The sequence below is a fragment of the Mus musculus genome, chromosome 6 (genome assembly GCF_000001635.26).
Source record: "Mus musculus strain C57BL/6J chromosome 6, GRCm38.p6 C57BL/6J".
Lineage (NCBI taxonomy): Eukaryota > Metazoa > Chordata > Mammalia > Rodentia > Muridae > Mus > Mus musculus.
In genome coordinates, this window is record NC_000072.6 from 23,592,107 (window position 1) to 23,614,112 (window position 22,006).

At 39.0% G+C, this 22,006-nt stretch overlaps 1 protein-coding gene across 21 annotated transcripts in view; it reads right to left on the minus strand.

Annotated features, from left to right (window-relative positions):
* The window catches only part of Cadps2 (Ca2+-dependent activator protein for secretion 2), a 578,403-nt gene that overhangs the window by 329,334 nt on the left and 227,063 nt on the right, over nucleotides 1–22,006 (minus strand). For 20 of the 21 annotated variants that reach the window (XM_030255458.1, XM_006505111.2, XM_030255457.1 and 17 more), the window contains exon 4: nucleotides 7,324–7,404. In XM_030255458.1, the coding sequence (XP_030111318.1) occupies nucleotides 7,324–7,404 (81 nt within the window). Of the gene's footprint in view, nucleotides 1–4,147; nucleotides 4,469–7,323; nucleotides 7,405–22,006 lie in introns of those variants that run through there. The other variant, NM_001252109.1, reaches the window with a different exon arrangement.

Here is a 22,006-nt window from a genome sequence, read left to right on the forward strand (position 1 = left end):
CTGGCACCAGAGCAGGAACCAGCATCGGAATCCCAGCCCACCTGTTTGCTCTTCTCCAGTTTAACCTTCATATATTCCTCTTAAAATAGTTTACATATTATCAATACCGAATTTTACCTAAGACCATATGTTGGAAGCCGCATTACCAAAATGTAAGTTTGCATATTTAGCAGGACAATTTCTTAATTTCTTTAAGGAAAAAACAAAAACTAAAACTAAAACTAAAACAAAAACGTGACTGAGAATGTTTTTTTTTTCAATAAAAGCTAAAAGCAAACATTAAACCACAAGTATGTATCTTTTAGATGATTTAATAAATTGCCTGAAGATGTCGACTGAGGGCAGTTTTGTAGGGTAAAAGGTCAGAGCTTACTTCTGAGTTTTGAAAACCCACCAATATCTGAGCTTGAAAACTGAACAAACCTTGTTCATAGCTCAAGACTTGAAGATCCACCAATCTCCATCTTGGAAATCTCTATCCTGGAATACTCTGCCTCATTCCTCCCAAACATGATCTAAAGCCCACCTCCAGCTAAGTTCCCTGCTGGTCCTTGCCTTAGCATTGGCAGCTACCCTGCTGTGTCTCTCCCAATAGTCTGCAGTATGAGCTTTGTTGTGAGGTGTGACTGTGCAATTCCTTGGCTCCCATATGCCAGAATACCTTTCCCTTCAGAGTGGCAATACATCTACTGGGGAAAACTTTCCCCTTAGAGTTATACACTTATAGCTAGGTTCCCCTCGATCTTGAAATTGTTCTTGTAAGCTGTCTTATGTGGGTGTGAGACACTGAACCCATGTCCTCTGTGAAGGGTTATCAAGTGCTTTTGGCTGCTGAGCGTCTCTCTAGTTCTCTTTGAAAAAATTAGACAAGTTGTAAAAGCTTTCTAAGAGAAATAAGAATCAGGTAACGGTCAAAAATGAGGCAGAACAATGCAGGGAGAGATCTGTTCCAAGTGCGAAGGAATGATGCTCTTGTCTAGCCAGCAGGCCAGCTACTAAGTTAGGCTTTCTATTTACTAGGGACTTCTACTTCCTGTTTACTAGCGATGAAACATTCCAGACATAGAGGTTACAAGTTACCTTGCACAATTTTGCCCGGAAAATGATGCAAATGTTTGTCTCCTAGCTAAAACTGTCCAATGGCTACAACTTAGGTGTGCGCTTTAAATTAACCACTTTTGTAACGAATCCATGAAAGTTAATAGAATGCCCTAACACTTTGTTTCTTGGATATTTTTGCTATTCCATTTTCCCATTGATAATAGATTGAATAATATACTGTATTTTCATTTTATATTTATGTAGAATTTATAATTTCGCCGTTTAAAATTCTATCTTTACAGAGGAGGGGGAAAAGAAAGCTTGTGACATATCTGAAAGCTCTGACATGTCCTTTTTTAAAAAAAACTGTCCAAGGTGTTGCTTTCTGGAAAATTAGCATTAGCACATGAATAGAATAATATCTATTTATTGCTAAACACACTTCACACATTGCCAAAGAGGAAATTGATAGGCATCTTGAAAATAAATGTTTTACTTCCAGTTTTGTGGGAAACTGACTATATTCGAATTTTATTTATGAAAAAGTCCTCCTAAGGTTTTGTTTAAACTTTGGCATTTATGGATAATATTCTATCAACTTCATTTAACCTGCTTTTGTGGCCACTTGGGAGCAACAGAATAGATCATCTATCAGATCAGCACACACGTTAAACCTGATCATTTTTGTGACTGGGATTAGACAAGGAATTGTTTTCAATTGTTTAACTGTGAGAATCCTATATGAATTCTAATTTGGCCCCAGGTCTACCATGGCACACTAGTGCCTCTAACATGATGATACATGTTATATCCTGAATCTGCAAGGTCTCTATTACTGTGGGCGACTGCTTCAGGTGCTCTTGGCCTTTCTCTTCCCTTTCCAGTCAGACCCTTACCACTGCTGAGTCTCCCCAAGATGACTAATTTTTGCTTTCTGTTTCAAAATACTGAGATTGGGTACCGTTAATTCCAAAATATGAAATGTTCCAAAATCCAAATCACTCTGGTGCCACACATCCAATGTGGGACAAGTATAGTCAAAACACAGGTGCAACTATGTTTTCAGTAAAGTTCTGAACAAAACCACCTTCAGTCCATGTAATTAAGGTATGAAACATAAATGGAATAGACTCTGTGTTCAGACTACTGAGACTCCTTACACATACGAATATATGCTAAAATCTGAAGAATTCCAAATCTGAAGTACTTGTGGTCACAGTCACTTTGGACAAGGGAAAAAAATTAACCTGCATTAATTTTGGGATTCTAGTATCATTTAAACTACTTAGTCCCAAGGGCAATAAATGTACTGAGGTAAAACATACATGTATTTGCAAATTCAGTTTTCCCTACCATACTGATAGCCCCTCTTTATTCAAATATAGGAGAAGTCCAGTGTCTTACAAATTTGTTAGGAATTTAGTCCTGCCATGGCTTTCTGTTGATAATATGTAGTATGTAAAGGCTCATTCTAAAAACATCGATGGAGGCTGTAGAGATGGTTGAAAGATTAACAACATTTGTTGCTCTTGCAGAGGACAGAGGTTTGAGTCCCAGCACTCATGTGGCATCTTACAACTGTCCTTAACTCCAGTTCTAGAGGATACAGTGTCCGCTTCTGGCCTCCACAGACACACAACATAAACACATACACACACACACACACACACACACACACACACACACACATACACACACATACATACATATATACATGCAGCCAAAATGCATACATAATAAGGTAATTATAAATACTACAACCAAGCTATTCTTTTAGCATCTGGCATTTCTTCTGCTCCAGATCGTTGGAGTACCACCAAGAAGATACTGGGCAAAAATCCTCTCTTGTCATAAACATAGAAAGTCTTAGTAAGTATTAATTATAAAGTCATTTCTTAGTATAGAAAATATTAAGTATAACATGGAGAAAAAGTAAGTAATAAATCACAGTGAATAGATGGGAATTCTAACATTCAATAGGATTGTCAGAGATGTTTTCAGTGAGGACAGAACTTTACGGCAGAAAATAAGATGAGAGAGGACAGATACTGTGTGAGGTTGGCTAGCGCTTAGTATCCAGCTATTTTGTCAGGTACCAGCATAGATGCTGCTATGGATACACTTTGATGTTATTAACAACTATAATCAGCCAACTCTGAGTAAATCAGATGGTCTACTTTGGAACATGCCCTCTGGGTGGGAGGTGGCCAATTACACCCAAACAAATCAGAACAATTATGATTACTGGCACTGAGAGGACCTCTCCTGAGATGTCAGCCATTTTTCCCTCCTGAAAGGCCGCCCCTACGGTGGCATGTAACTCTACCCTGGCTGCCTGTAATTCTAGCGATTTCTAGTTAGAGTATAAAGGAAACAGAACAGCTTTTTATCTTCCCAGCTTTCAGGAGACCATCACTAATGCTGGGGTGGGATTTTCGGAGATGAAGCTTTCGTGGAGGCCAATCATTTTCCTGTAAATAACCTCTTTCTCACGCCTCTGAGGGGGGAAAAACCCGAAACCTCACTGGTTTACTAAGCTGGTTTTGAATGGCACATTCCCATTAGTGTGTCACCAATGTCCCATGTGCCCTGAATAAATATTTGCTCACATCTTCCCAGTAAAACGTATGCAATGACTCTATGAAGGTGAGCCTTATCCAGCTAGATTTTAAAGACCTTAAGAACAAAGTTTAAGTCCTGGGGAATCGTCATTTTTCCTCAAGACTGTAATCTAGAAACCTTGCTTGAGTCTCCATCTCCCACCTACAGGCTACTCTGCAGCTACATACTCGAGGCTATATTTCCTCTTGACTGTATTTCCCAGCTGCCATATAGATTAACTGGCAGACACAGATAGAAAGCATCATTCCATCCTCCCCATCTATCTGGATCCCTGTGGGTTCTATGTCTCTAGAAAGGCTACACAATCCAGGGAAGAAGCATTCTGAGCATCCTCAGAAGATGGCTGGATGAATGAGAACAGGTCTGTGTGAAGACCTTGGAGCAAGAAGGGCAAGGGACCATGAGAGCTGAGATGAACTGAGCAAAGGCCAGAGCTCAGAGGTATTTAAGGTCATGCAGAAAGCAAACCAATCACACAGCACTCTACAGACCTTGAAGAACATTTTATTGTCACTGTCATGGGGACTTTCACAAGGCTTTTGCAGACTCGCTGGCTGTTGTGCTGCAGGGTAGGGTGGAAGGTGGAAGACTAGCTAAAAGGATGGAACAATTACCCCGGTGACAGGGACACTGATGAATGGACCCAAGCAGCAGCAGAAGAATGGTGACAACTGTCATCTCATGGAAATACTGCAAAAGTGGCAGCAAGCAGAGTCGGGGCTTGTGCCCAAAGTCTCAGCACTCAAGAGGCCAAGGCAGAAAGGTTAAGTTACTCTTTGAGGTTACCCTTGGCTATAGCAAGATCCTGTATGAAAAAAAATAAGTAGAGGTAACATGATTTCCTAATAAATCTGGCATGAATCAGAGAAAAAGAAAGAAGTCAAATATGATGCCAAGGTTTTTTGGTTTGAGTGACAGGAAAACTGGCACAACTCAGTCAGAGCTGGTCTACCCTGGTCACATAACCACTCATTCTTTTCCTGCATAGCCAATTCCATGGATCTGTTCCCTTGGTCATAATGATCACCTCCCATGGGTTAGAAATGGAATTTATCACTTATCATGGGCTCTCCCAAATACTACATATGCTGTATTTGGCATGTAGGGATATTTCTGCCTTGTTTTAGACTAAGGCAATTTATATTTGTACAGCTATATCCTAAGCACTCAAGATAGTGGCTGCTAATAACAGTGGGTATCCAGCAAATATTGTTCAATATGTAGGAACATCAAAAAGTAAATGTTTCGCGGACTACTGAACATCTAAAAATAAACATGGACTCAGCTACTGGCCTTTCCAGCCTTGTCAACATTTTTCCTACTTCTTTTTAATTGTTCTTTAGCTAAAATGATAAAGATCAATATCCCTATTACTTGACACAAATTTCTGCCCTGTGGTTTTATTGCTATTATAATGTTTACACTGCTTTATGAAGTGTGAAAAGGGATGTTCCTGATTGCAAACTGGTAATGCATCACTAGTCTGAATTTATCTGACTAAGGAGGTAGCAAATGTAGGGAAAAACCAACTGTGAAGCCTAGGATGTGCCTGTGACCTATTCTGATCATGCAGGAGATCTCTGATACTGGTAAAGTGTATAATCTTCCAAAGTTTCAGCCTCCTCTATAGAACCCACACTATCAACTGCTCTTATGACTCATGGGGTAATGAAAGCATAAGTCAACAAGGTCAGTGTATTGCTGAATCAATCTTTTGAGTGGGATTCTGAGGACTTGGTTTGGTCTATTCAAAGTGGAAAACAATGAAACCTGTTCAACATGCTATGCTGATGTTTCTGCTAAAGTGTTTTGCAGTGATGTTTTGAAGCATTTTACTCTTCTAGTCTTACATGGTTTACTTTTTTTTCTCCATACTTTCTCTAACGGGTCACATCTGTACTGAGCCATGTCTGAAAGGGAAGCCTTCTTGCTCAATGCTGATCCAATCTTTTGATACTCGGGCAGGATTTATAAAATGCATTCTCCAAAGACATGAGCTTAAGAACAAATCTGAGACATTCCTCTTTGTCTGTAGCCATCTATAACCCTAGTCAATCTATGTTAGAAACAAGGCTATGTAGACAGGTCCCTGGTTGAACAAGTGCAGTTTCTAAGTAGGTTGCGGTAAGGGTACATTCAGTCTGCTCTCTGGATTCTTTCCTAATCTTAGTCTACAAGAAAGGCAACCAGCCTTGCAGATGGGCTCAATATGACCCTAGCACTTCAGCTAAGATGGTTTAAATTCTAACATTTCCAGTAGCTTCAAGCTTCTGGATTTCTATGCAGTGAATTGCATAATGCACTCTCTTGAAAGGTTCTGTTCCTGTATCAATGTCTAGAGGACAGCAGGAAGGCATTTCCTTTAAACTCTGCTGTGCACATGAATGCCATTCTTCAGCCTCATTCATAGCACCCCACATGGCCAGTCATTGGAGATTGTCCCTCTAGAAATCTGCCTTGGTTCGCACTTGGTTCCTACCAACCCTATTCTCCAATTTCTGTTGTCTTTCTCTTTTTCTTTCCAATATCTCAATCTGTTGTGTAGCATTAAATTTGGATAGACAGAGTATTAGCACTCTGAAAATATGATCATAAATATATTTTTCCTTGGCAGAAGTACAAGATGTAACTGTTGGAGTTAGTATATGAAACATTTCCAGTGCTGTGGAAATTCACCACCGTGGTTTAGGTGGACAGACATTTTCAAATTCTGTAGCAAAAGTTTGTGAATGTGGATATACATGCCAGATAAGAAAGAGGTAGGAGGAGGGAGGGTTAGGAAGGGAGACAGAGAGAGAGGAGAAAGAGGGGAAGACAGGGGCAGGAAGGGTCATGTAGGGGAGGAGAGGGGAGGGAAGGAGGGAGGAATGGAGAAGAGGGAAAGAGAGAAGTGGGGTGGAGATGCTCTACCTAACAAATAGTTTTTGCTCAACAGAAGGGAGACTTCTGTGCTAAAAAAAAAAAATCCATAGCAATGCCACAGTAATTTTACTATGAAGAATTAAAATTTTTATATCATTGAAATAAATTAATCTGTCAATTCACACCAAAGAATAGTTGTGATGGCTAAGACACATCCAGGCAAACACCCAAAATATTAGAAAAAAAAAAAAAACCAACCTCGGTTTTTGTTTTAAATAGATTTCTGTTCCCAGAAACAGTGGTTATGTAAGTAAAATAACTAGAATTCTAAAAGAAAACACATTTTATCTGTCAGATTCCATCTTATACATTTCAAATTATATTTTAGACAGTCAATCATTCCACCGAATATTAGTTAGTACCACTATTTGCCAAGCAGTGCACTGGGAATTTTGGAATTTATATGATCTTTATAAGGAAAGTCTTCTCCATGACTGTATTTTTCTTGGTGGCGTAATGAAACTCTTGTAGATCTAGTTAGCAGTAAGAAAAGAAGTCAGAGTCTTTTAAACTGTTAGAGAGGTTATCACTGAGTTCGGACAACTCACATAATTCATATGGAAACCCCAGGTAGAGAGTGTCCTCCATTTAGAAAATATGAGTTCAGGTATTTTGGGTTAAGACATTATTAATATAGAAAAGCAAACTATAACTCATGGTAGGCATGTGTCATTTTGGAGCACACCCTGAATGTGAATAGGTAAAGAAAGAGCACAGCAGTTAGCACACATAAGGTACCTTTGCCATCTTCTCTGCCAACTGCAGGCGGCCATCAAGTTCCCTTCTGATCTGGGCTGCTTGTTCATCAGCGTTATCCAGCTGAAAAAGAAAAGAAAGGAATGCATGTGGACAGATGGTAGCCCAGTGGCATAAAAACAAACATAAGTGATTAAAGACGGTTCGGAAGTCTGCTGGATTCTGCTATACCCCAATCCTATTACTTTCCACTGCGTCTTGGTCACAAAAAGTTAAATCAACAGCTCAATTTACTGAGAAATGCAATTGTTGTAATAACTCTGCCTGACGCATTGGCAACAAATCTAAAACAAATCCTTGTTTCCTTGAGGTTGCCATGACAAGCTCACCTCTCCCATTCTCCTCTCTTCAAGGTCAGCCCTGAGCACTTGAGCATCGGTGAATTTCTTCTTTTGCTCTCTTTTAGATGACAAGATCTTGATTAATTTTTATTTCTTATTTTCTACTTTTAAGAGCATCTCTGCATTTTTTTTTTTTTTTGGTCTGTACTAATGCTACACAATTGAAATACTACTTGAAGGATAATTTCTGCCATTTAAGTCTGCAAGCATTGCTCATTCCAGTGACAACACTCATGCTGCCAAGCAATCAGTGTTCACACGTTTCTACAGGTGAGTATACCGTTCGAGCTCCATTACATGGGTTTTTTGATAAAGGGAAAACAAAGAAATGCGGCTATTGTCTTTAAGCAAACAACCCCTATTGATATGGAAATTTTTCATTTACGAATTGAAATCATTCTTAACTTCCTACATGACCACATGTTCCTCCCCCTTCCCAATTACTTAGTCATAAGATGTTAAACTCCTCATATTAAATGTTAAATTCTGTCTCATGTCAATCCATTCTCAAGTTTCACCATCAAGATGCTAGACCAAAGACTCTAACAATATTTTAGAACAGATAACTTAAAAATCTTTAATTACACGTGCTTGTTTCTGTGTGACTGTATCCCACATGTGTGCAGAAACTTAGGATACCCAAGATATAAGATACAATTTGCTAAATGCATGAAACTCAAGAAGAACGAAGACCAAAGTGTGGGCACTTTACCCCTTCTTAGAATTGGAAAGAAAACACCCATGGAAGGAGTTACAGAGACAAAGTTTGGAGCTGAGACAAAAGGATGGACCATCTAGAGACTGCCATATCCGGGGATCCATCCCATAATCAGCTTCCAAATGCTGACACCATTGTATACACTAGCAAGATTTTGCTGAAAGGACCCAGATATGGCTGTTTCTTGTGAGACTATGTTGGGGCCTGGCAAACAAAGAAGTGGATGCTCACAGTCAGCTATTGGATGGATCACAGGGCCCCAATGGAGGAGCTAGAGAAAGTACCCAAGGAGCTGAAAGGATCTGCAATCCTATAGGTGGAACAACAATATGAACTAACCAATACCCCCCGGAGCTCGTGTCTCTAGCTGCATATGAATCAGAAGATGGCCTAGTTGGCCATCAGTGGAAAGAGAGGCTCGTTGGTCGTGCTAACTTTATATGCCTCAGTACAGGGGAACGCCAGGGCCAAGAATTGGGGGTGGGTGGGTAGGGGAGTGGGTGGGGGAGTGTGTGGGGGACTTTTGGGATAGCATTGGAAATGTAAATGAAATAAATACCCAATAAAAAAAAAGAAGACTGAAAAAAAAAAGAAAAATAATTGCCACAGGAGAAATAAAAAGTATTCGAGAAATTTTGCAATGAAAAATCTGTGTTAGTGGGATCAGTGAGCACCTATGAATGTGAAATTACTAAAAGTGCAGAACTTCGATGTGTTGATCTCAAACCCTAAACTGTCCTTGCTCAGTTTCTCTCTTGTTCTCTGGAGAAAAATAAGCTCCAGAGAACAGAAATGCTTTTCAGAAATACTGGGAAGGACCAGAAGCCTATGGATGTAAAACATTATCTTAAACACGAGAAAATCTTTTATAAAAAATGCTTTTTAATTATGTGTATATGTATTTGTACAGATGTGTGTGTATGTGAGTGTTAGTGCCTACAGAGGCTCCTGGATTCTCTACGGCTGGCAGAGCAGGTAGCTGACAGCCACTCCATGTGGGCAGGGGCTGAGCGCTGAAGTCAGAGCAAGAGCAGCAAGCACTTTTCAACAATAAACCATCTCCTCTGCCCAAGAAAAGCTGTGCGTTCAGTATGAAGGTAACTCTACCAAGTTTCACCCAGCAGATTCTTTACACAGCCTGCGGTAATTCACTGCCCTTCTCAAGCACTAAAAACTGCCAGCATATTGTCGAATTCATTAAATCTACTCACATATTAATACATTGTTCTAAAAATGTCCCTTATGGCATTGTTTAGTAAAGAACGCTCTTTGAGATTAAACTGCTGTTGCCAACCAGCCTGACTGTCCTTATATTAATCTTGCTGACCACAAAGAGAAAATGAATAGTCCTGTTTTTCTATGTGGCATCTTTGTATATGCTAAGTCTAGTGTGCCCCTCTTCTTCTCACTGAAAAAAAATCAATTACAGTTTTTCTTTAAATATCCACTCTAATTATGGCATACTTCTGCAATTTATTGTATCTTGTTAATTTTCTTACCAGTGTGATAAATACAAATTGACTATGACTTATACTGTCAAATACATTTGATATTTCCCTTGAAGTTAATTCATAGTGGTGTACTTCATAAATTTTATCTACAAATCTATTATTCCTATGAAATAATTGTTACAAAAAATGCTTCTCTAAACTCGATTTACCCAGTGCTTTGCAGTTTGTCACATAATCTTATAACACTCAATTCTTACTTAATGATGTCCAAGTACAAATGAATGTCTCTAAGATGACTTCATAATAGTGATCAAAAGATTTTTTAATATTAAATTATTTTACCTCACCTATAAAGTCTCAGTCATTATTCAAAACATAAATGATAAGAATAGACCCATCACTCTACAGATGACTTATTTATGCTGCTGTGTGCCCATTGTCTTGACTCTGGCTCCTGTCTTGGTTATTGGCTGCTGTGCTCTGCTTCAGAGCAGGTCATTTCTCAGTGAGACATCATGAGTTATGGCACAGGGCTTCTCCATCTCTCACACTGCAGCTCGAGGAGTCGATGTTAAGAGAAGTTCTTCCCTTATAGTCATCTTGACATGAATTCAAACTATAAACTAAACTGATCTTTAGCACTGACTCCTCAATGACTTTCTATATTGGCATATGAGTCTTACTACTTACTACTGATCATACTGAAATCTCAAGATATAAGAGGGAAATCCACAGAGGTTGGGAGAGGAAGTGGATGGATGAGAATAATAACAAGTAAGGGAGTTTGATACCCCAACACCTTAGACTAGTATTTAGACCCTCATAAGCTTTGTACCAAGCCACCACTCTTTTCTATTGTACACTTGTGTTATCTACACAAATCGATCCATTTTTTTTAAAATCAAAGATGCGCATTCAAACAATTTCCAAACCATGGAAAATGTTGCGTCAACTTTTCCTAGAGTGATGCTCTTCTCCCAAACTTTAGGTTCTTCCAATCAGCTTTTATACCATTTTAATTATATGCAGGTATTAAGGGATAGTAGCACAATGAGGAATCAAGCAAGACAATAGTCAAGGAACAAGCAAGACAATAAACACAAAGCCCACGATCACTCCAGTGATAGCTGTTTCTAAGGATGATCACCATAGCTGAGCCTACTTCTTTGTTCTACCCTAAAATCAGATTCTTACTTCCTTGTCCTTGACCAAGGTTGTGCCCCTGCCTGAATTTACTTCTTATCTTGGCCTAATGTCAGATTCCTGCCAACCTGCCCATTTCCTTGTCCTTGGCCATTGTCATATTCCTGCCAAGTACCACCCCAAAAGGATCTCCACATCTCCCCCCGTTTTCACAGACAAGTCTCCAAGTCATCTGAGAAAACTATCTAAGGCAAGTATTTATCGATATTAATATACCACCCAGAGATCTGCTTTTGACAGTGGTCGTGAACTTCTCAGGTATTTATGATCCCTTCCTCCAAATGCAGTCCTCATGCTTTGTTTTATATTTACCTTGTCCTACTGAAAGGAAAGAAATGCACCCATCATCAATGCTGGAATTCAGGCAACTCAATTTTAATGCAAATATGAAGAATAATTCCACTTGCATTGGGAAGTTTCCTAGACTCTAACATCTTCTTCATGCCGACTCATTTTGCATCAAGCAACCCCATGAGAACAAAACTAAAAATCTGTCCTATGCCTTTTTGATCACTAAAAATTAGATATCAACTATAAAATAACTATCTTTTTGTAATTTCATACAACACAAGAGCATAAGGAAATGAATTTATTACCTGGCTCTTGAGAGCAATGTGTTTCCTGTATGATGTTATCTATGAAAGGATCAGATAACATCCTGTCTGCTACATACAAATCTTTAAAAGAACTCCCTTATATCTACTTCTTAAATTATGCATAAAAATCTGACTCAGAAATAGCAGTTCTACCACCGACTCCTGTAGAACAGTTCTAAGAGTCTTAAAAATTCATTTCCCAAACCACACTTTCCTTTGAATACGTAAAGCAGGGAAAAGATAAATGAGTTAATTAGATGTAAAATTACCCTATGTGAACCAAACTAAACTATATTAAATAATGGATCAAATGTTCAAAGGCAAGAACATACGAAATTTAACCTCAAATATTAAAACCACGGGATTTCTGTAGCCTGAAGGAGATATATATATATATATGTATATATATATATATACATATATATATATATATATATATATCCTATAGGTATACATGTAGGTTATACATATATGTGTGTATACATATCTATGCACATATAGCCTTAAAATAATATCAAATATAGCTGTGTAAATTTTTATATATCACAAAATTTCTTTAAAATTTACATTAATATTTCATCTTCCAGTACTGTATAAAAGGCTTAGTGGTTAAGAGTACATGCTGCTCTTCATGATGATCTAGGTTCAGTTCCCAGCATCAACTTCAGTCTGTTCTCAGTTGCCTATAACTTCACTTCCAAGAGATCTGATGCCTTCTTCTGGCCTCCATATGTACCAGGCATGTACTTGGTACCAATATATATATGTAAGCATTCACACACGCTTTTAAAATAAAAATAAATGAATCTTTAAAAGATTCATCTTTTGTACAAAATTAAACATAATATTTTAAAGCAAGTATTTGCTAGTAATATTTACTTGATAAAATGGTCAAATCTATACTTGTATTAATCATCCTATGGTTGAAGGTCTAGCCACCAAATTAATGCATGTAGAGACTTTCAAGATTAGCACTGTAATTTCATCATGATTAATAAAATCTAAATATGACCACCACTTATTTGATATTGTCATCTGTCCTTTGATAAACATTATCTTGGCTAGGTCCTAGAGTATTCCTATACAATAGATCTTATTACTGTCCCTAGAGTATTCCTATACAATAGATCTTATTACTGTCCCTAGAGTATTCCTATACAATAGATCTTATTACTGTCCCTAGAATATTCCTATACAATAGATCTTATTACTGTCCCTAGAATATTCCTATACAATAGATCTTATTACTGTCCCTAGAGTATTCCTATACAATAGATCTTATTACTGTCCCTAGAGTATTCCTATACAATAGATCTTATTACTGTCCCTAGAGTATTCCTATACAATAGATCTTATTACTGTCCCTAGAGTATTCCTATACAATAGATCTTATTACTGTTCTGCTTCAGTGATGAGAATCTGTATCATAGATTTTTTTTTTTTTTGTGGATACTATTTCTTTTTTTGTTTGTTTGGTTTTTTTTTGTTTTTTTTGTTGTTTGTTTTATTAGGTATTTTCCTCGTTTACATTTTCAATGCTATCCCAAAGGTCCCCCATACCCACCACCCCAATCCCCTACCCACCCACTGCCCCTTTTTGGCCCTAGTGTTCCCCTGTACTGGGGCATATAAAGTTTGCAAGTCCAATGGGCCTCTCTTTGCAGTGATGACCGACTAGGCCATCTTTTGATACATATGCAGCTAAAGACAAGAGCTCCCGGGTACTGGTTAGTTCATATTCTTGTTCCACCTATAGGGTTGCAGTTCCCTTTAGCTCCTTGGGTAATTTCTCTAGCTCCTCCATAAGGGGCCGTGTGACCCATCCAATAGCTGACTGTGATCATCCACTTCTGTGTTTGCTAGGCCCCGGCATAGTCTCACAAGAGAGAACTATATCTGGGTCTTTTCAGCAAAATCTTGCTAGTGTATACAATGGTGTCAGCATTTGGAAGCTGATTATGGGATGGATCCCTGCATATGGCAATCACTAGATGGTCCATCCTTTCGTCACAGCTCCAAATTTTGTCTCTGGAACTACTTCTATGGGTATTTTGTTCCCATTTCTAAGAAAGGGTAGAGTGTCCACACTTTGGTCTTCGTTCTTTTTGAATTTAATGCGTTTGGCAAGTTGTATCTTATATCTTGGGTATCCTAAGTTTCTGGGCTAATATCCACTTATCAGTGAGTACATATTGTGCGAGTTCCTTTGTGATTGGGTTACTTCACTCAGAATGATACCCTCCAGGTCCATCCATTTGCCTAGGAATTTCATAAATTCATTTTTTTAATAGATGAGTAGTATTTCATTGTGTAAATGTACCACATTTTCTGTATCCATTCCTCTGTTGAGGGGCATCTGGGTTCTTTCCAGCTTCTGGCTATTATAAATAAGGCTGCTATGAACATAGTGGAGCATGTGTTCTTCTTACCGGTTGGGACATCTTCTGGATATATGCCCAGGAGAGGTATTGCGGGATCCTCCAATAGTACTATGTCCAATTTTCTGAGGAACCGCCAGACTGATTTCCAGAGTGGTTGTACAAGCTTGCAATCCCACCAACAATGGAGGAGTGTTCCCCTTTCTCCACATCCTCGCCAGCATCTGCTGTCACCTGAGTTTTTGATCTTAGCCATTCTGACTGGAGTGAAGTGGAATCTCAGTGTTGTTTTGATTTGCATTTCCCTGATGATTAAGGATGTTGAACATTTTTTCAGGTGCTTCTCTGCCATTCGGTATTCCTCAGGTGAGAATTCTTTGTTCAGCTCTGAGCCCCATTTTTTAATGGGGTTATTTGATTTTCTGGAGTCTACCTTCTTGAGTTCTTTATATATATTGGATATTAGTCCCCTATCCGATTTGGGATAGGTAAAGATCCTTTCCCAATCTGTTGGTGGCCTTTTTGTCTTATTGACGGTGTCTTTTGCTTAGCAGAAGCTTAGCAATTTTATGAGGTCCCATTTATTGATTCTTGATCTTACAGCACAAGCCATTGCTGTTCTATTCAGGAATTTTTCCCCTGTACCCATATCTTCAAGGCTTTTCCCTACTTTCTCCTCTAAAAGTTTCAGTGTCTCTGGTTTTATGTGGAGTTCCTTAATCCACTTAGATTTGACCTTAGTACAAGGAGATAGAAATGGATCAATTCGCATTCTTCTACATGATAACCGCCAGTTGTGCCAGCACCATTTGTTGAAAATGCTGTCTTTTTTCCACTGGATGGTTTTAGCTCCCTTGTCAAAGATCAAGTGACCATAGGTGTGTGGATACATCTCTGGGTCTTCAATTCTGTTCCATTGGTCTACTTGTCTGTCACTATACCAGTACCATGCAGTTTTGATCACAATTGCTCTGTAGTACAGTTTTAGGTCCGGCATGGTGATTCCACCAGAGGTTCTTTTATCCTTGAGAAGAGTTTTTGCTATCCTCAGTTTTTTGTTATTCCAGATGAATCTGCCGATTGCCCTTTCTAATTCGTTGAAGAATTGAGTTAAAATTTTGATGGGGATTGCATTGAATCTGTAGATTGCTTTTGGCAAGATGGCCATTTTTACAATGTTGATCCTGCCAATCCATGAGCATGGGAGATCTTTCCATCGTCTGAGATCTTCTTTAATTTCTTTCTTTAGAGACTTGAAGTTCTTATCATACAGATCTTTCACTTCCTTAGTTAGAGTCACGCCAAGGTACTTTATATTATTTGTGACTATTGAGAAGGGTGTTGTTTCCCTAATTTCTTTTTCAGCCTGTTTTTCTTTGTGTAGAGAAAGGCCATTGACTTGTTTGAGTTTATTTTATATCCAGCTACTTCACCGAAGCTGTTTATCAGGCTTAGGAATTCTCTGGTGGAATTTTTAGGGTCACTTATATATACTATCATATCATCTGCAAAAAGTGATATTTTGACTTCTTCCTTTCCAATTTGTATCCCCTTGATCTCTTTTTGTTGTCTAATTGCTCTGGCTAGGACTTCAAGTACAATGTTGAATAGGTAGGGCGAGAGTGGAAAGCCTCGTCTAGTCCCTGATTTTAGTGGGATTGCTTCCAGCTTCTCACCATTTACTTTGATGTTGGCTATTGGTTTGCTGTAGATTGCTTTTATCATGTTTAGGTATGGGCCTTGAATTCCTGATCTTTCCAAGACTTTTATCATGAATGGATGTTGGATTTTGTCAAATGCTTTTTCTGCATCTAACGAGATGATCATGTGGTTTTTTTTCTTTGAGTTTGTTTATATACTGGATTACATTGATGGATTTCCGTATATTGAACCATCCCTGCATCCCTGGGATGAAACCTACTTGGTCAGGATGGATGATTGTTTTGATGTGTTCTTGGATTCGGTTAGCAAGAACTTTATTGAGGATTTTTGCATCGATACTCATAAGGGAAATTGGTCTGAAGTTATCTTTGTTGGGTCTTTTTGTGGTTTAGGTATCAGAGTAATAGTGGCTTCATTAAATGAGTTGGGTAGAGTACCTTCTACTTCTATCTTGTGGAATAGTTTGTGAAGAACTGGAATTAGATCTTCTTTGAAGGTCTGATAGAACACTGCACTAAACCCGTCTGGTCCTGGGCTTTTTTTGGCTGGGAGACTATTAATAACTGCTTCTATTTCTTTAGGTGATATGGGACTGTTTAGATGGTCAACTTGATCCTGATTCAACTTTGGTACCTGGTATCTGTCCAGAAATTTGTCCATTTCGTCCAGGTTTTCCAGTTTTGTTGAGTATAGCCTTTTGTAGAAGGATCTGATGGTGTTTTGGATTACTTCAGGATCTGTTGTTATGTCTCCTTTTTCATTTCTGATTTTGGTAATTCGGATGCTTTCCCTGTGCCCTCTAGTGAGTCTGGCTAAGGGTTTATCTATCTTGTTGATTTTCTCAAAGAATCAGCTCCTTGATTGGTTGATTCTTTGAACAGTTCTTCTTGTTTCCACTTGGTTGATTTCACCCCTGAGTTTGATTATTTCCTGCCTTCTACTCCTCTTGGGTGAATTTGCTTCCTTTTCTTCTAGATGTTTTAGGTGTGTTGTCAAGCTGCTAATGTGTGCTCTCTCTAGTTTCTTTTTGGAGGCACTCAGAGCTATGAGTTTTCCTCTTAGGAATGCTTTCATTGTGTCCCATAAGTTTGGGTATGTTGTGGCTTCATTTTCATTAAACTCCAAAAAGTCCTTAATTTCTTTCTTTATTCCTTCCTTGACCAAGGTATCATTGAGAAGAGTGTTGTTCAGTTTCCACGTGAATGTTGGCTTTCCATTATTTATTTTGTTATTGAAGACCAGCCTTAGACCATGGTGGTCTGATAGGATGCATGGGACAATTTCAATATTTTTGTATATGTTGCGGTTTGTTTTGTGACCAATTATGTGGTCAATTTTAGAGAAGGTACCATGAGGTGCTGAGAAGAAGGTATATCCTTTTTTTTTTAGGATAAAATGTTCTGTAGATATCTGTTAAGTCCATTTGTTTCATCACTTCTGTTAGTTTCACTGTGTCCCTGTTTAGTTTCTGTTTCCATGATCTGTCCATTGGTGAAAGTGGTGTGTTGAAGTCTCCCACTATTATTGTGTGAGGTGCAATGTGTGCTTTGAGCTTTACTAAAGTTTCTTTAATGAATGTGGCTGCCCTTGTATTTGGAGCATAGATATTCAGAATTGAGAGTTCCTCTTGGAGGATTTTACCTTTGATGAGTATGAAGTGCCCCTCCTTGTCTTTTTTATGACTTTGGGTTGGAAGTCAATCTTATCAGATATTAGGATGGCTACTCCAGCTTGTTTCTTCATACCATTTGCTTGGAAAATTGTTTTCCAGCCTTACATTCTGAGGTAGTGTCTATATTTTTCTCTGAGATGAGTTTCCTGTAAGCAGCAAAATGTTGGGTCTTGTTTGTGTAGCCAGTTTGTTAGTCTATGTCTTTTTATTGGGGTGTTGAGACCATTGATATTAAGAGATATTAAGGAAAAGTAATGGTTGCTTCCTGTTATTTTTGTTGTTAAAGTTGGCATTCTGTTCTTGTGGCTGTCTTCTTTTAGTTTTGTTGAGGGATTATCTTCTTGTTTTTTCTAGGGCATGGTTCCCGTCCTTGTATTGGTTTTTATCTGTTATTATCCTTTGAAGGGCTGGATTCGTGGAGAGATAATGTGTGAATTTGGTTTTGTCGTGGAATACTTTGGTTTCTCCATCTATGATAATTGAGAGTTTGGCTGGGTATAGTAGCCTGGGCTGGAATTTGTGTTCTCTTAGTGTCTGTATAACATCTGTCCAGGCTCTTCTGTTTTTCATAGTCTGGTGAAAAATCTGGTGTAATTCTGATATCTTGCCTTTATATGTTACTTGACCTTTTTCCCTTACTGCTTTTAGTATTCTATCTTTATTTAGTGCATTTGATGTTCTGATTATTATGTGTCGGGAGGAATTTCTTTTCTGGTCCAGTCTATTTGGAGTTCTGTAGGTTTCTTGTATGTTCATGGGCATCTCTTTCTTTAGATTTGGGAAGTTTTCTTCAATAATTTTGTTGAAGATGTTTGCTGGTCCTTTGAGTTGAAAATCTTCATTCTCATCCACTCCTATTATCCGTAGGTTTGGTCTTCTCATTGTGTCCTGGATTTCCTGAATGGTTTGAGTTAGGATCTTTTTGCATTTTCCATTTTCTTTGATTGTTGTGCCGATATTCTCTATGGAATCTTATGCATCTGAGATTCTCTCTTCCATCTCTTGTATTCTGCTGCTGATGCTGGCATCTATGGTTCCAGATTTCTTTCCTAGGGTTTCTATCTCCAGCGTTGCCTCACTTTGGGTTTTCTTTATTGTGTCTACTTCCCTCTTTAGTTCTAGTATGGTTTTGTTCATTTCCATCATGTGTTTGGATGTGTTTTCCTGTTTTTCTATAAGGACTTCTACCTGTTTTGTTGTGTTTTCCTGTTTTTCTTTAAGGACTTGTAACTCTTTAGCAGTGTTCTCCTGTATTTCTTTAAGTGAGTTATTAAATTCCTTCTTTATGTCCTCTACCATCATCATGAGATATGTTTTTAAATCCAGGTCTACCTTTTCAGTTGTGTTAGGATGCCCTGGACTGGGCGAAGTGGGCGTTCTGGGTTCTGATGATGGTGAGTGGTCCTGGTTTCTGTTAGTAGGATTCTTACATTTACCTTTCGCCATCTGGCAATCTCTGGAGTTAGTTGTTATAGTTGTCTTTGTTTAGAGATTGTTCCTCTGGTGATTTTGTTACCCTCTATCAGCAGACGTGGGAGACTAGCTCTCTCCTCTGAGTTTCAGTGGTCAGAGCAGTCTCTGCAGGCAAGCTCTCCTCTTTCAGGGAAGGTGCACAGTTATCTGGTGTTTGGACCTCCTCCTGGCTGAAGATGAAGGCCCAAAACAGGATCTTTCCCAGGAGCTGTGTTGCTTTGGCCAGGAAGGTGGCCGGTTGTCTGGAGCCGAAGATGGCGTCGCCTCAGAAGCTCTGTGGCTCTTGCCTGTCCCAGAAACGGCTGGCCTCTGTATTCCACACCGTCACCGTGCAGCCTGCCCTCAGCAGAGTCCAGGAGCCAAGGAGGCTCCCGCCGCTGGGGCCTGAGGCAGAAACCTCTCGGGCTGGGCGGACCCCTGTGCTCTCACCAGGAAGGTGGCCAGTTGTCTCCATAGATTTGTTTAAGCCACTTTCCTAGAGTCACACAATAGATAAAGGGTTGGGTCAAGGTACTAATATCACTGTTTGGCTCCATGTCTCAGCATAACTGTTTCACGCTCCTTGGTTCTGTGTTACATATCTGTTCTGTTCTTTGTTTTTCACACAATAGGAAACACATCATATATTTCTATATCTTAATGCTACAAAGAATATTTATCCTATGCTTAGTAAAGCAGGTACTTTGTATGTATAGAAACAAAGATGAAATAGTTGATAATGATGGCTTTCGGAGTTATGGTAAAAAACTGTACTTCTTCATATTTTTTCTCCTCTCCCAACATTTAGCAAAAAGGAAGGGATAGAGAAGACCTTTGTAGAGAAAGTAGGATTGAAAAGGTCAGCTCAGGAACTTTGGGAAGTTCATGAAACACTTACCCCTCCGGAAGGGAGAGGCAAATTAACATTTCTCCGACCAGAGGGTCTAGCCAACCTGCAGGTGGGGACACATGCAGCAGGTCAGATCCTTGCCCACCTTCAGACAAGGGAAGTCCTTGTCACCTCATTCCCTAAAGACCAGTTTAAAGGGTGCACTGTTCTGCCAATCATATTGTGCCCAGTTGCTGATGCTCTATTTTGCCCCTGTAAACTATATAAAAACACGCTGAATTGGCGCCAGGGGTCACTGCCTCTCCTTCAGGTCTGGGACAACCCCAGTGCACTGGAACAATGAATTCCTCTTGCTTTTTCCATCAATCCTGGCTCCACGTGGTTCACTCAGGGGGTTCCTGGTAAGCTAAGGTTCCTTGGGGTCGTACAGGATCTTCTTCAGTCTTAAAAAAATAAAGATGTAGGATTTCCAAGTGATGGAGATAATGCAAGGCAAAATTAAAATGTAGGAAAATGAAGCATGACAAAACAATATGGCAGTTATATAGTTAACTATTACAGGAGATATAGATGTTCTATTGATACAGGGCTATGTAAATTTTATGCAAACTCCACACCACTTTCTTTTTATTTGTTTTACATTTCATTTTTAATTAGATATTTTCTTCATTTAAATTTCAAATGTTATCCCCAAAGTCCCCTATACCCTCCCCCAACCCTGCCCCCCCAACCCACCCACTCCAGCTTCCTGGCAATGACATTCCCCTGTACTGGGGCATATGATCTTCACAAGACCAAGGGCCTCTCCTCCCAATGATGGCTGACTAGGCCATCTTCTGCTACTTATGCAGCTAGAGTCACGAGTTCTGGGGGTACTGGTTAGTTCATATTGTTGTTCCTCCCATAGGGTTGCAGACCCCTTTAGTTCCTTGGGTACTTTCTCTAGCTCCTTCATTGGGGCCCTGTGTTCCATCCAATAGATGGCTCTGAGCATCTACTTTTGTATTTGCCAGGTACTTGCATAGCCTCATAAGAGACAGCTATATCAGGGTCCTATCAGCAAAATCTTGCTGGCATATGCAATAGTGTTTGTGTTTGGTAGCTGTTTATAGGATGGATCCCCGGGTGGGGCAGTCTCTGGATGGTCCTTCCTTCTGTCTCAGCTCCAAACTTTGTCTCTGTAACTCCCTTCATGCGTATTTTGTTCCCTATTCTAAGGAAGAACGAAGTATCCACACTTTGGTCTTCCTTCTTCTTGAGTTTCATGAATTTTGCAAATTGTATCTTGGGTATTCTAAATTTCTGGGCTAATATCCACTTATCAGTGAGTGCATATCATGTGAGTTCTTTTGTGATTGGGTTACCTCACTCAAAATGATATCCTCCAGATCCATCCATTTGCCTAAGAATTTCATAAATTCATTGTTTTTAATTGTTAAGTAGTACTCCATTGTGTAAATATACCATATTTTCCTGTATCCATTCCTCTGTTGAGGGACATCTGGGTTCTTTCCAGCTTCTGGCTATTAGAAATAAGTCTGCTATGAACATAGTAGAGCCCTTATTACAAGTTGGAACATCTTTTGGGTATATGCCCAGGAGAGGTATTGCTGAATCTTCTGGTAGTACTATGTACAATTTTCTGAGGAACCACCAGACTGATTTCCAGAGTGGTTGTACCAACTTGCAATCCCACCAACAATGGAGGAGTGTTCCTCTTTCACCACATTCTCGCCAGCATCTGCTGTCACCCGAATTCTTGATCTTAGCCATTCTGACTGGTGTTAAGTCCACACCACTTTATTGAAGAACTAGAAGGAACATTCACACTTTGCTATATGAAAGGGGTTCTGGAACTATACCTCCACAAATAACTACATAGTGAGTTAAAAACCACACATGATTCATAGATGGAAGTATAAGTCTTATTCACTTACAGTTGCTCACGTCAGAATTATAAAATCACATTAACATAGGAAATGATGTCATTTTAAGTGTTTAACAACAACAGAAGTCTTTCAGTTACTTTGTACCAAGTTTCAGAAATGGATCACAGGTATTCATTACATAAGATCTTACTAAAGGAATACTGGACTGCTCCATGCTATCTAGGGGGATTAGGACAAGAGAAAGAAATTAATTTCTTTTCTGGCCTAAAACAAAGAAGATTTAAGATATGGCTTAAAATATCAAAGTTCTTCAAATGACTACCAAATGTCTATACCCAAATTTTACCACTAATTACAACTACAAATTTGCATATCCAATTTCACACATTATCTTTATATAGACAGATAATACTTGGGTTTTAATATATGTAACACCAAACTGATTCCAAGAAC